General features: G+C 43.4%; 1 protein-coding gene across 9 annotated transcripts in view; it reads left to right on the top strand.

The window, feature by feature from the left end:
- Positions 1–120: 120 nt before the first annotated feature.
- The window catches only part of Emsy (EMSY transcriptional repressor, BRCA2 interacting), a 71,738-nt gene continuing 57,378 nt past the window's right edge, over positions 121–14,480 (top strand). For 6 of the 9 annotated variants that reach the window (XM_038313835.1, XM_038313834.1, XM_038313833.1 and 3 more), the window contains exons 1-6: positions 121–240; positions 1,832–1,940; positions 7,335–7,434; positions 8,723–8,797; positions 10,022–10,063; positions 13,423–13,598. In XM_038313835.1, coding sequence (XP_038169763.1) covers positions 1,871–1,940; positions 7,335–7,434; positions 8,723–8,797; positions 10,022–10,063; positions 13,423–13,598 — 463 coding nt within the window. In that variant the 5' untranslated portion in view covers positions 121–240; positions 1,832–1,870. The remainder of the gene's footprint in view (positions 241–1,831; positions 1,941–7,334; positions 7,435–8,722; positions 8,798–10,021; positions 10,064–13,422; positions 13,599–14,480) is intronic. The other 3 variants (XM_038313837.1, XM_038313831.1, XM_038313832.1) reach the window with 2 other exon arrangements.

Genomic DNA, 14,480 nt, shown 5'->3' with positions numbered 1-14,480 from the left:
AGGGACGAAAAAAAAAAAAATAAAAAAGAAGGACCAGACGAATGGACGCTTTTGAGGGCTCGTTTCGCAAAAGGCGGGAAAGGCGAACTACACCTCCCGACGAGCCGCGCGCGGCTGCGCCTGCGCTCTGGCCTCTGTCGCCATCTTGCCCCTTCTGAGGCACCGCAAACAAACCTAATTCCTGGTGTCCCCTAGTCTTGGCGGAGGAGCCTTTTAGATGAGCCCCGAAAGGCCGGGCAGGTGGGTGTCTCTCAGGCAGGGTCCGGGGAAGAGCTGGCAGCTTATCCAGGGTCTGGGGGCGCCGGGCCAGCCGTGGGGAGCCCGGCTCGGGGGCGCTCAGTCCCATCCTCCGTTGTTTCCTAACGGGATCGCGGGGCTCCCTCAAGTGGACCGAGGGGGGCTCCGGCACGCCTAGTGATGGGACAGCCGAGGTGGAGGTCTAGGGTCCCCGGGGTGACTCCGGGGGCCGTCCGGCCGGCTGTCCGCCTTCCCCGGAGGAGCTGGCCAGCGTTGCCGAGACCCGGCTGCCGGCCGCGGGGGCGCGGGCTTGACATTGGGGACCCGCGCGCAGCGGCGCCGGCGGGAGCCCGGGCGGGCTGCCCTTGTTGCGGTGCTGCGGAGGGAGTGCGTGTTTGGAGAGGGGGCGGGGCGGGCTGCCCGCTGACACCCGTGCCGGGCAGGGGGGCGACCGAGTCGGTGCGACCTCCCCGCCCTGGTCCCCCGGTCCCCCGAGCGCGCTCCGGATGCCGCCGCCCGGCTCGCCTCGCTTGTGCGGCCCCGGCGTGCGCTTCGCCGCAGGGGGATGCTTTGGGATGCCGTGACGTGGTGCCTGATTTCGGGCGGTCGCCTGCCGCCTCCGAGGTCCTGTCGGGAGGCGGGGACTGGCTCGGGGAGCGAAGCGGATTCCTCTGGCTCTGCCCCTTCCTCCTCTCCACCCCCTTTCTTTATGTCATCCTGCCAGCTGGGGCGCGCCGTCCAGTTGGGCTCGCTTGGGGTTGGTTCTGAGCTGGGAGGACGATGGGAAGTAGGGGGAAGGGGGACTCTACTTGAGGCCAAGAGTTGGAGTTAGCAGCCCAGAGGAGTCATCTCGGTTTAGTGTTCGACTCTTAAGCTGGTTCATTCATTCCTTCGTTCGCTCTTCTCGCCCGCTAACCATCCATTTATCAGTTTAGCAGATGTTTAAGGAAGGTCTGCTGTGTGTTCAGCCGGTAGTGTGTGGACCTACCGGCTCTGTGTCTTTTTGTCCTCCAGACTAGGGGATTCTCAGTGCGAAATTCCGGGCATCTCAACTTTGGGTAACTAATGGACTCATGACTGTTTTACTGCCAAAATGTGAGAAAAAAGTTTTACTAAGTTCCATTTACCCAAATAACATGCTCTACCCTTTGCTTATTTTATCTCATAACTTGTTAGTAAGGAAAGTGGCAGAGGTCAAGTCGCTTGCCCAAGGTTGCACCTGCGGTACAAACTATTCAGCAAGTTCTATGTCAGCCCCTATGAAAGAACTTGGCATGCCCTGTTTCCTAATACTTACCACTGCAAACCGGGTGGGATTGCTTTTATTTTCATAAACCTGTACGAAGTGGGTTCAGAGTGGCCAGTTCACCAGGATGAAAAGCTGGACCTGGAACCAAGTGTTTGACTCCAGAACCCATGCTCTTCCCCTGTTAGCTGGATCAGGGTGCTCTCGTGGTTTGGTCATTTCTCAGCAGCCGAAAAGCATGGTTATGAGGTATCTTTTCAGTTTTGCTTGTTAGCCCGTGGAGGGATCTCCAAGTGAATGGCCCGTTGCATATCCTTTGGTGATTTTGATTTGTTTTTCTTCTGATAGGGAGGACAAGCTCTTTGGGGCTACCAGACAGAAGCAGCAATGCCTGTTGTGTGGCCAACCCTTTTGGATCTCAGCAGGGATGAATGCAAACGAATTCTTCGAAAATTGGGTATGGATTTTGTTGTTACCGTCCTGAGCAGGGTCTCACTGAGTAGCACAGACTGTGGTCAGAATCCTGGCGCTCTCCTGCCTCGGCTTCCCAAGTGCTGGACCACAGCTGTGCTCCACCAGCCTACCTAACGGTTTTAGTCTTGTTGTTTTCTACTTCCCTGTAACCCTTTTCCCTTTTCTGTGTGGGCCATGGCTGTTGGTGGCTAGAGCCCTCATCTTTCTCACTGTTTTCCCAGGGCCTGAAAAGACTTTTTTTTTTTTTTTTGTAATTGAGATACAGGAATCATAATGTCAAGGAGCCATGATAAATGGGAAACCTGGCTGTCGTGTGTTCTTTTTTTAAAATTAACTTTTAATTTTCTTTTTTTTTTTTTTTTGGTTTCATGTAAGCATACTATTAACTTTAATAGATGTGTCTGTGTGAATCATTCCTTTCCTGAATCCTAAGTTAATGCAGGCTGCCTATTTTCCCAATTACTTAATTACTGTAATTGATTAAACACACTTTATGCTTAAAGTTATTTAATGTTTCTCTTTTTTCCATTTGTAACAACCCTTCTCAACCAGCATTTAGGGAGAGAAATAAGCCCTAATGCTAGGCACGCGTTTTGTGTGACTGAACTGACTTTCCCCTTGTGTGCAAAACGGTGTTAGCCACGTCCCATTCTTGGGAATATCGAGAGAAAAGCTACCTAATCATTTGATCTTCGGTTTAGAGTGAAAATCTGTGAAAAATGCTGTTTTAGACTCTCAGGCCCTTGTCGTATTTACCACTGTAGCCCGAGGCCAGTGCACTAAATCAAATAAGTGACGGCATAACTTGAAAATGAGCAGTGCTATTAATTAAAAAGCCCGTCGTTGTGACTGGCATATGAGAATATAGTGTTTAAAGCAACTACTTTTGAACGTACTTCTAGGCTACTAAAGTTTTCCTTCAAAGGAACTCTTTGTTGTAAATTCTATATGTAGGTCAGATAGAATTGTAGCTACTGTAGACCTACTGCTAATAACTTCTACCCTTTTATGTCTTTTCCCTTTCTCTACCCCCCCCCCCCGCACCCGAGGATTATAAACTACTTGACATTGTTTTAGCAGTTGGAAGAGGGCTCTTTTCTGGGGGCCAGTCTTTTAAACTTCCATGCAAACTTTTATTACTATTTTGAAGGTACTTGGCTATACATAGGCACTAATGTAACTTGCTGTTGATTATAAAATTTCTTTCAGAGTTAAAAAAATAATGCAAGATGAAAAGATCACAAGGACAGTAAATTGGACTGAGGTTTCTGGGTTTTGAGGGCAAAATAAAGTTAGTAACCTTTAAGTTTGCCCTTAGTTTTTTCCATAAATGATGTGAGGTGATGTATGAAAATGACTTGCCGATAGCACCCTATAAAATCATGCACATCGAGGGGTTAATGTTTCGATGTTGAAGAATGAACACTCCTGAAACAGCCCATGCTGTCAAGGTTACAGATATCCGGAAAGCTGTCAGGTACCAGGAAGATGCCACTTTATAAAAGTAATGTGTACCATTGTGTTCTTAGCATGATGGGGCTCTTATGTCTGCCCGGTTACAGCTTTGGGAGCTCAAGGGGAGTGCTTTCTTTGTTTTCTGCACATCGTCTAAAATGCAGAGAGCCATGCTTTGTTTGCTCTTGGGTTTATATGCAGATTCTCCGTTCCTGAGTATATCCCATGAACAAATCACCCAAGATGTGCTGGTGGACTTAGAGAGCTTAGGGTCAGATTTACCTATTTTGGGGGCTCCCCTTGCCACATCAGATTGATCATCACTGAAGAGGATCAAATTGTTCTTCAGCTAGAAGAAGAGGTAGCACAGAAAAAAAGAGATATCTCAGAACAAACTGAGGAAATAGACTTTAGGGTGCAGAAAAAAAATCAGCGTTAGAAAAAAAATTCAAGTAAAAATAAAAACAGTGAACGTGTCTGTAGTTTTAGGCAGACTGTGTGGGAGATGCTGCCGGGGTGCTGCTTAGTGCTGAAGGAAGCAGCCATCACCCTTGGCACTGCTGGCTCCATGACACTTAGGAAGGCGGGCCTTTCCTCCCCGGGTTGCTGTCTTGACCGTGATCCTTTGGATTGCTTTCAAACCCTAGTTCCAAGTCCTGAGTCTAGGGAGGTACACACTGGGATCTCATGCCCTCTTCTGAGCCGCCTCTGGCCTCTTTGGGCACCTGCACTCACAAGGCATACTACCCCCCCATCACTATTTTGAAGGTACTTGGCTGTATATAAGGACTTTGTTTTATACCTTACAAATGTTTAAATATTTTCCCTGGTATTCTGTCTTATAATATTCCTTTAGTAATTTGGTTTGAATTAGTGACTCTTCAACTACAGACAGTTTTACTTCCTTTAATGTAAAACTTTTCAAAGTAATTCTTGTTCCTGGAAGTTACTGCAGTAACATGAAGCATTCTCAGTTCTTTTGCTCTCTGTTCCTTTTGCAGGCGTTCGTTCCCCCACTCTGCACAAGGACAGTTCTCTCTCTTCCTGCTGAGAGCTTGTTTCCAAACCAGACGCCTTCACCTCTGTGCGCAACTGTGGTGATTGCAGTTGAATATTCGAGGGCAGGGCGGGACCCAACTCTCCTTAGTATCTGTATATTAGGACTCAACATTGACTTCTTGACTAGAATATTCCATAAGTATTTTAATGGAGCACAAACATTTAGTATAGTGAGTTTTCAGCTGGTTATTCCTAAGGCCATTTTTAAAAATCTCTTCTAGCTCATGTCAGAACTGAAATATATTTCTTGGACTTAGTATTTGCTTTTCGCCTTTGGAGCAGATCTGTGCTTTTGAACGACACCCCCTTCCGTGTCTGCATGGTGTGCAGTACATACTCAGCACATGCAGGCTGCTCACAGTCGGGGTATCGGCGGAACTAGACATTTCTGCTTCTTTTACTCAGCCTATTCCTTTATATAAGGCTTTCTTAAAAAGAAATTATCTTTATTTTATATATGGATGTTTTGCCTGCATGCCTGTTTGTGCACTGTGTATGCATGGTGACTGGGGAAACCAGAAGAGGGTGTTGGGTTCTCGGGAACTGGAATGATAGATGGTTCTGAGTCACCATGTGGGTGTTGGTATTTGAACCCATGCCCTCTGGAAGAGCAAGTGCTCTTTAACTGTCCAACCATCTCTTTAGCCCCTAAGGCCTCCCCCTGACAGAGTTGAGAATGCAATGAACAGAGTGAGACCATAGTTGACTTATTGGCTAGTTTTGAGTCTGCAGGCTTACATCTGGTATTACTTAACCCACATTTACTGGGTTTCTGTTGGCAGATAGAAGATATTTATCACAATGTGAGCGTGAAAATACTTCTAATTTGGATGTTTTTTTCTACCATTCTGGTTTGTTCCTGTGTCTCTGTTTCATAGTATTAATGGCTAAAACTTTTTTTTTTTTTACTTTGTTCCATTCTCTTGTTGGTGTTGTCTTGAAGGCATAAGTCACAAAACAATCCCACACCAGTTTGGAATTATAATTAATAAAAAGGTTATTTATTTAAGGGGGCAACTTACAGATCACTGTCCTAGACAACAGCCCTCTGAGCGACCAGGAACAGAGTCTGGCAGCTGAATCTGGAGCCAAAAGCAAGAGAGAGAGAGCAGGGCTACTGCTGCTTTTTAAAGCAAAAGAGACCACACCCAAGTGGGCTGGAATCGGAAAGGCTATTCTCCCCCAGCCTTGTCTGACTTCTCTTGTAGCTCCATTCAGCCAGAAGCTTAGGAGGGGACTAGGTATAGCTGAGGTGGCTGAGCCTCTTTCTTTGTGACCTTCTTTCTGGGTTTCTTGACAGCTTGTTGATGTTATGTTCCTAGAGAACAAGGCCACGAGCACAAGTACTTAGCACGTGTCTGCATCCTATTTATTTTCTGATGCATCGTTGGCCAAAAGTAGCATAGAACCTAGAATTGGTGTGGGAGGAGACTACACAGAGATCACCTGGGTGGTTGTGAAAGACCTGCATATTTTGGGGGAAAGGCTTGAGGACTTTTGATTTATATATATGTTTTTGCTTTTTTGTTCTGTTTGTTTGTTTATTTATTTATTTATTTTTTAGAGACAGGTTCTAGTTTAGCCTAAGTTAGCCTCAAAAACTTAGGATCTTCCTGCTTCATCTTCTGAGTACCAAGACTACAGGCGTGTGTTTTCATGTCTGACTTGTATGTTTGTATCTTTGTGTGCACATGTGCATGTGTGTGTATTTGTATATTTCTTCACATGCATGTGGAAAACAGAACAACCTCAATATTGTTCCTCAGGCATCACCCATCTATTTTTTTTAATTAAAAAAATTTTTAGGTAGGGTCTTTCACCTAGAACTTACTCAGTAGTCTAGGCTGGCTTAATGGCCGGCAAGCCTGGGGCATCCTCCTATCTCTCTCCGTCTTCCTCAACACTGGGTACTACTGTATCTGCTTTTCATTTCCGTTTTTCTCCTCTCCCCTCCCCTCCCCTCTCCCCTCCCCTCTCCCCTCCCCTCCCCTCTCCCCTCCCCTCTCCCCTCCCCTCTCCCCTCCCCTCCCCTCTCCCCTCCCCTCCCCCCTCCCCCCTCCCCCCTCCCCTCTCCCCCCCCCCTCCCCTCCCCTCCCCTCCCCTCTGCTTTCCTTTCTTTTCCTTCTTTCCTTTTTTTTTTCCTTTTTTTCTTTTTTGGTTTTTCGAGACAGGGTTTCTCTGCAGCTTTAGAGCCTGTCCTGGAACTAGCTCTTGTAGACCAGGCTGGTCTCGAATTCACAGAGATCCGCCTGCCTCTGCCTCCCAAGTGCTGGGATTAAAAGCGTGTGCCACCACCGCCCGGCTTCCTTTCCTTTTTTAAAGTAGATTTTTGTGGATTAAACTCAAGTGCTGATACATCTATGCCAAGCACGAGTCACCTCTCCTGCTTGTATTTCTTTGAGTTAGTGTCTTGTTACATATCCTAGGCTGTCCTTGAACTCTCCATCTTTCTGCTTAACCCTGTGAGTGCTGGAATTACAGGCATGTACCACCCAGACTAACTAGTCATTTTGATGGTAGGTTTTTATGTTTTAATTTTTTGGATGATAGTTTTTGTAAATGTAAAGATCTTAGATTAAAGGTATAGCCATCATGCCTGGCTACATTACCTGCTCTTCAGTAATATGTTAGAGGTTTTCTTTCCTAAGCATTTTATACCCTTGATTCTGTGAGACATTGTTATAGTAAAGCAATATGAATGATGAAAGTAACACTTAAATCTTTTTATTCAATAACATTTTTGAAAGGAATTTAAAATTTTGCATTTGGTTGATTTTGGATTTCTTGCCGTGACGTTAATATTGCATAGCTACATTTTTCAAAATTGAAGGCTTATTGTGATAAAACAATTTTCTTTTTCTAGAACTGGAGGCGTACGCTGGAGTTATCAGTGCACTTCGTGCACAGGGGGATCTCACCAAGGAAAAGAAAGATCTTCTCGGAGAGCTCTCAAAAGTCCTTAGGTAATTTGTCATGAAAGTTTTGGTGATGTGAATAAAGGTTTCATTTTATAGGGGTTGATTTCTTTTCATTCTCAAATTGAAGAACAGAGGTGTTCAGTGTGTCGGGTGCTTAACGGCCCTGTCCCAGTTGTGAGCTTTCTGCTATAGAAAATGGGGAAACTTAGTCTCTGTCGTGTAACCCAGTGAAAGGGTTTGAGTCAGGTGTTTTTGGGCTCCTGGAGTGGGAGGTCCATTGACAGAGGTGAAAGAAAGAAGAGCTGGTGCAACTGAATTCCAGGACATAGAGTGGCATTTACTGGCGGGGAGAGATGACCCAACATGGCAGTGGGTACTGGCCACACAGTCGCGGCCCTAGCTCCAGCTGACCCTTCACCTGAGCTAGAGTGCCGCTTGGATCCGCCCCACAGCTCCAGTGAGAGGCTCCTCGGTGCTTTATCCTGACTCATTTTTATGTCTGCTTTCTCAAAAAAATGTTCTGCCTTGACTTGTTTGCTTTCTACATTTAAAGTAATTTTGTTCTTTTTTTAGAAGTGAGAAGTGGAAGAGTCTCTTATTAATTAGCATTAATATAGTATTAATATGTATTTAAGCAGATTCTTAGTCTTACTTTTTTGTTTACGTTTCTTTGTAAAGTCTGCTTTTAGTCTTTAAGTGTTGTGATCCATGCTATAAATTTAGTGTTAAGTACTAAAGAAATAAGAAGAGTGGTATTCACTTTATTGGGTATTTATGAATGGAATGGATGTAGTCTTTAAAAATTGTTTCATTTATCAGTGTTTAATGTATGTACATTTCTTACCGTTGGTGACATGATGTAGAAGGCACCTAGCTGAAGTTGAGTCACATTTCATAGCATGAACTCACAAGAAACATGTTATCTTGCCACTCTTACTGATTTTATTATATTCATTGGACTCTTACGCCTTAGAAAAGACCTTAGAAGACTTTCTTCTAAGTGCCCAGTCCTGCGAGCAGCCATGAAATGAGGAGGCTCTGAGCACCTGTTTCCTTGTCTGTTAACAGGAAGCATTGCTAGTTACCATGGCCTGCTGTCTGCAGGTGGGAATCTGCACTCCAGGCTGAGTTTGTCTTCCTGAGATCTCCAGATAAATAATCCGCAGTTACACAGACTCAGTATGAAACCTTTCCTGTGACTTTGAAACATTTGAAGATACACATTAGGGAAAGTAATCCTCAGCCCCCAAAAGATGTTGACGTAACCTTAATAAAAGTGTAGAGAAGAGCTGCCTGCTTGGCAGAGTTCTATAATGGCTATTTTTTTTCATAGCATCTCAACAGAACGCCACCGTGCTGAAGTTCGGAGAGCAGTAAACGATGAACGGTTAACAACAATTGCACATAAGTAAGCCACTAGTCTACCACCCTGGTTTTTAAATGATGTAGTATAAAGTAGCTTTGAGACAGTCTTCCTTTTGTGTGGCAGGCCCGAGTCTTTTATCTTAATAATATCTCTACACTCAGAGACTCTGCCCGTAGTGATTACTGTTTACTCCATTGGTTACTTACTTTTTGTTTTTGTTTTGCATTTTGTTAGGGAAGCTTAAGGTACTTAGGTCAAATCCTATTACAAGGCAATCTCTGTATAATCAAAGACCACTGGAAGCTGAGCTCAGTACCAAGTAGCATGCCTCCTTAAATTGAAAGGTGCTTAGAAGTTTCTTGCAATGGTATTTGATATGTATATTGCTTTATAAATAGGCATTATAATTTTTTATGGCTCTAATTATTTCAGATATTTTGAGCTTCAGAAAAATAAATAAAATATATGTTCTTTTAAGAGATAAAATATAACTTAATGTACTTTAAAAAGCAAATACACTAAAATTATAAAGGTTTCTTATCAAATTGTCTTCAGATTGTCGTACCTGACAGATTGGGTAGAGGGTGGCAGAGGACCGAGCAGAATCCACAATTAGTTGCAGAGAGATAGTGCCTCCTGAAGAACAGAAAGGACCAGAAAGTAATCCTCTCAGTGATAATAGAAATTTCAAGTATAATCTGTTTGTTTTGATTTTTTATGTTTTAATATGACATAAAGCTACAGGAGAAAGGAACTCAGTGCGTTACCACAGTGAGATGACGTAAGGGCATTGGCAGCGTTTGCATTGATTACACAGCTCTGTTGACTTCCTGTACTTGACTGTCCCTCATTTTACTTAACACCTAGAATGGGGTACTCACCTCTTTAACGGTATAGTTTGAATGTTTTGCTGTTTGTTCTGTAAGTCTGAGATTTCTTCCATGGTAGGTATGCATTGTAGAAATTTAGAAATCTCTGTAGAGACAGTAGCGTTTAGTTGTCAGGCTAACGTAGTTGAAATACTCAAATTTAATGTGTCCCTTTTTGAATTTGCTTCAGACTTTTGAATTAGAATGCTTTAAACGGAGTCTGAATTCTAATTGGGGAACTGGTAATAGGAACCTGTGCTCGATACTGAAGTAGAAAATGGATACGTTGGAAGTGTTCAAATGGTATTGTGGGTCAATGAGTTGTAAGTTGATGCTCGGTGTCATTCTTAAAGGATAACATTTATTTAGTCTCCTTTTCCTTTTTTCCCCTTTTAAGAATGAATTTATCCTTATATTTGGGTGAAAGACCAAGTTACAGGTATGCAAATAGGTTATTATTATTTCAGGCTTTTTATTGTATTTATTTCCAAATTGACGCTCTCAATTATTCAGGGGCACACACTCCATTATGAATTAACCATGCCCCTTGCTTCTCCTTCTTTTCCCTCCTCACCTTCCTAATACTGCCCGACCTTTAGCCATTTTTGCTGCTTGGGAATATCTCTAGTCAGAGGATGGGAAGGGAGAGGAGGTGAAAATTTTTATAACTCATTTTACTGCTTGTTAGTTGGCCTGAAAAACAATTGGTGCAAGAATTTACTAGTATTTGCTAAAATAATTTTTGGATAATATGCAAATTTCTTTAACCTATTTGACCTCTCCCTTTCCTTCCTCTCTCCATTAGCATGGATAATTGAGAGTTGGCTTCTTTCTACCTGTGTTTCTCCGCCCCTCCCTTTCTTTCTGATTTCTTTAATAAATGAATTTCTTTTTTTGAAAAGAGTTTCTTCAGTATATAATTAAAGAAAAACCTTCTTGGGCTTTTCTGTACTCAGATTCTAATGTTTTATATTGTGGTTTTAGTTTGACTGGATACTCCATTTACTTGTTGAGCAGTAGTCAGGGGTGAGGATTGGTAACACTTTCTCCCCTTGGACCAGCAGTGGAGGCCCAGAGATGGCCTGTGAGGGCTTTAGCCTGGAAAACAGCAAGAGGAATGCATGTGAGCTAACTGCATTTCCTCCTCCTCCTCCCTCCCCCGCCTGAAGTTGCTGTGTGGCCCAGAAGGAATGCACTTGAAAGGTGATGGGAAAGCTGAGAAGACACTGAGCAGGAAGGAAGAGGAACAGGAGTAAGGGTCCTGGATGCACGAGAAACTGTAGAGGCCTCTGCACCAAGGCTTGACTGGGATAGTGTTTGTCTTTGATAGCGTAACTGAGTTCTTAGTTACAACAGTGCTAATCCTTCACGTGTTTTGCTTAGGCCACTCTTTGTCCTCGTTGTCTCTACAATGAGACTAAAATGATAGTTTGGAATATCGGATCTCTGCACTTGTGCCAGCTGTCAGACATTCCCAGGATACTGAGTTTCTTTGTGCCAATGCAGCGCTCTCAGCTGCTGCCAGCTGTACCTCATTAGTGTGTGGCTTTCTCAGTGTAGGATTTGTACCTTCCTTGTGGTCCTTGGATGACTAGAGGCAGGCGAGGGTACAAACTGAGGGGACCTGTGAGCCCTCAGGTACAGTATTTAATTTCTCAGTTCTCCTAGAGGACTTGTGCAGCTAACACGTTTACAACCTCACCACTGAGTAGACAGGAGCTTTTGACCTCATTTCCCACGCTTCCACGAGGGCACATCTGGCAGATTTACAGTTCTTCCTCAAGGTTGCGGCTGTGTCTTTTTGCCTGCAGGCCCCGTCTTTCAGTAGCTATGTCCATGTGCTTCATAGTATTAATCTTCCATAATTTCTGCCACCACTTAAACAGTGTGCCAGGTAAGTGTAGAGGAGTCACTTTATTTGTGTGGTAAACTCACACGAAACAAGTTTATCAGCGACAGTCTAATAAAATCATATCAGAATAGGAGTGCTAGTATAGAAAATGCTAGCTTTTGGAAAGTTTTCTTTTAATAATCAATAATCTCTTTTCTGTCTTTTTCTTATTTGGACTATTCTGTTTCTGAACTAGTGTTAACATGGAATTTAATCATATATTCACGAGGTTACTGGGACCTCGGGAAGACTGCCTTTCCTTGTCTTATGTAGGACTGCTTTAAATTACAAAAGAATTTAATATATTTTTCACAGTAACCTAACCGGATTTGCCAGCTTCTAGAAATTCCTCAGCCTAAATCCTTTTTTTCTTCCTTCCTTCTTCCTTCCTTCTCTTCCTTCCTTCCTTCTCTCCCTCCCGTTTTTGAGACACTGTTTTGTTTCCTTTCTGTGTTTTGAGACGGGGCCTCATTGTGTAGCCTTGATTCAGTTCTCTCCCTCTTGCCAAGGGGGTGCGGGGCCAACGGCCAAAGCCTGTGTCAGCACTCCTGTCTTGCATACCTTAAGCTGTCGTTTGTTTCCTCCAGCAAAATTTGGCAGTAATTAGACAATAATTGCTCAATTGGTATAAAGTAAAAGCTGCCCATAAAATCTACTGGAAAGCTTTTATTCTTTGTGTTTATGATATGACAAATAATTATGGAGCATGATACATACGTGTTGAAAGAGACACGTATTAGTTGTGTAGCGGAGGCTGGTGTTTAACTTCTCTGTGCCTCGGTCTCCTGTTCTAGAAAATGGAGACGCTGCTGCTGTCAGCCGGATAGGATTGTTGAGAGGACTGAGTTAGCAGATGTAAGATATGCAGAGCAGCCCTTAGCTGGTTTATGGCACCATCACGGTCACATCTGTCCACTGTCGGAGGCTTTGGGGTACTCTGCCTAAATCTGAAGAATTGTTGACTATAGAGTCGTAAGCACTAAGCTGGCCTGTAGAATCTATGGTTGAATCTTGAAGAAATATTTCTGATTTACTGAAGAAAATTAGATGTTTCTTGATTACTTTTAAACCTTGACACTAATCATTAGGGTGTTTCATGAAGCCAAGTTAGCGATATGGCAGCTGTCTTTTGATATTTTAGCCTCTTGTCTGATTTCTGGAACAAAACTTACTCAAGAAGTCTAAAGCAGGGAGACTTAAGACTATCTTAGAAAGGGAGAGAGGGTCCAGTTGCCTCAAGTGCCTTTTGGGGTACAGGGCACACCACACAAGTAAGGTGGATAGTGGTGGATCTCTTTCAGCAGCCTCAGTTCCACTCTCTTGTTACGCAGGAAGCAGGAAGGTGATAATATAAAAATGCAGTGAATATTAATCAGCGACACCTGCCGTCGTGTACAGCCGCTTCCCCTACTAACTCTCTCGTTTACTGCCTCAGTTTTCCGTGTTTGAAAGCCTTTAGAATCTCTGGCCATGCGGGCAGTTAGGAAATTTTGAAAGATTCATTGACCTCCACTTTTAACTGTAAAAGAAAGTCTGATTCTTAACACTATCAGTGCTTTTGCTTTCGTGTATAATTACAAAATTAAGCTCTAAAAGTTAATTTTATCAGTAGAAATATTTGTTTTCATTTGTGAAACCCAATTTCATAAAACTAATACCAATTTTTATTTTCAAAGCATAGAAAAAATTTTCATAGTTATAGTTATTCAGACTACAGAATAAAGTATGTAAGAGCCTCAGTGTGTGGCATTCCTTGAATTTAATTGTACCTAAGTTTGATTTTGCTTGCTTAAAATGAAGCCTCTCCAGAATTCAGGGTACTTCTTTTAATCATTTAAAAATTGTGTGTGTTTGACTCATTTTTAGCAAGTACGAACCCTTGTAGCAGCATTTTCTCTTTTGTGTAGTGTGTCTGGGCCCAATAGCTCTTCAGAATGGTCCATTGAAGGGCGCAGACTGGTACCACTGATGCCCCGGCTGGTCCCCCAGACGGCCTTCACCGCAACAGCAAACGCTGTGGCCAACGCAGCCGTCCAGCACAATGCGTCCCTTCCTGTGCCTGCAGAGACAGCCAGCAAAGAAGGTGAGTAGGAGCGCTGCTGCCGGGGGCGGCTCTTCGCGGGGGCTTTCTGTCTGTTTTTAGTAAGTGCTAAAAATTATGAGATTGGTATGTCTTTATTTGAAGCTAGACACTGCTTCAAATTGGTTTTCAATCTCCATCAAAATAGGATTTCTTTACTTCAAAGGGAAAATTATCTTAATCACAGAAAAAGTTTTCTAGGATTGAATTTCTGGTATTTGTCTTATTTTGTTTGTTTTGGTTTGGTTTGCATGCAGGTTGAGGTTGTCCTTTCGCCTCAGCCTCCCTACTGCTGAGGTTGCAGACAGAGGTCGCCAGGCCTGTGAGTGTCACTGGTTAGAGGTGAATGGAAGGACATAGGGAATGGCACTAGAAAACAAACAAGGTAGCAGAAGTACTGCTCAGCTGATAGCTCTGGAAAAGTAAAACTGTCTTTGTACATGTAGGCACTTAATCGTGTGATTGACATGCTTTAACCAATCTTTGAATTTTCTCACTAAATTTGAGAGTATGCTTAGATCAAAAGCAACTCTAAAGACAGTGTGTTTGCCAGATTCCTTTGAGACATGGTTTGTCTTGTCTAGTGGTGAGACAAGTTTTGTGTTGAGTGAGACAGTTGTCATTCTTGGCCAGGCTCGGCTCTGTGCCAGAGAAAGCTGCATTTTTCAGGGAGGCAGTCATCTGCAAACTCAGCTCTGCTGGGTTCCTGTTTTCTTTGTTGTTGGTCGTTATATTTCTTCTCTTCCCACTTTGACCTTTTCCTTTTGCTAGTTGGTAGAATGGGAAGAAAGTTGGATTTTTATTAGTAAATTTGGTGTTTGGATCTGAGTTTGTCATTTCCTAGCTTTGTGACTTCTGGCAAGTTTTATCGTCTAAAAAGGGGAT

Source organism: Arvicola amphibius, chromosome 12, assembly GCF_903992535.2.
Source record: "Arvicola amphibius chromosome 12, mArvAmp1.2, whole genome shotgun sequence".
In the NCBI taxonomy this organism is placed as follows: Eukaryota; Metazoa; Chordata; class Mammalia; order Rodentia; family Cricetidae; genus Arvicola; species Arvicola amphibius.
The sequence above is the reverse complement of the archived record's forward strand: the minus strand, read 5'-3'. Positions and strand labels throughout refer to the sequence as shown.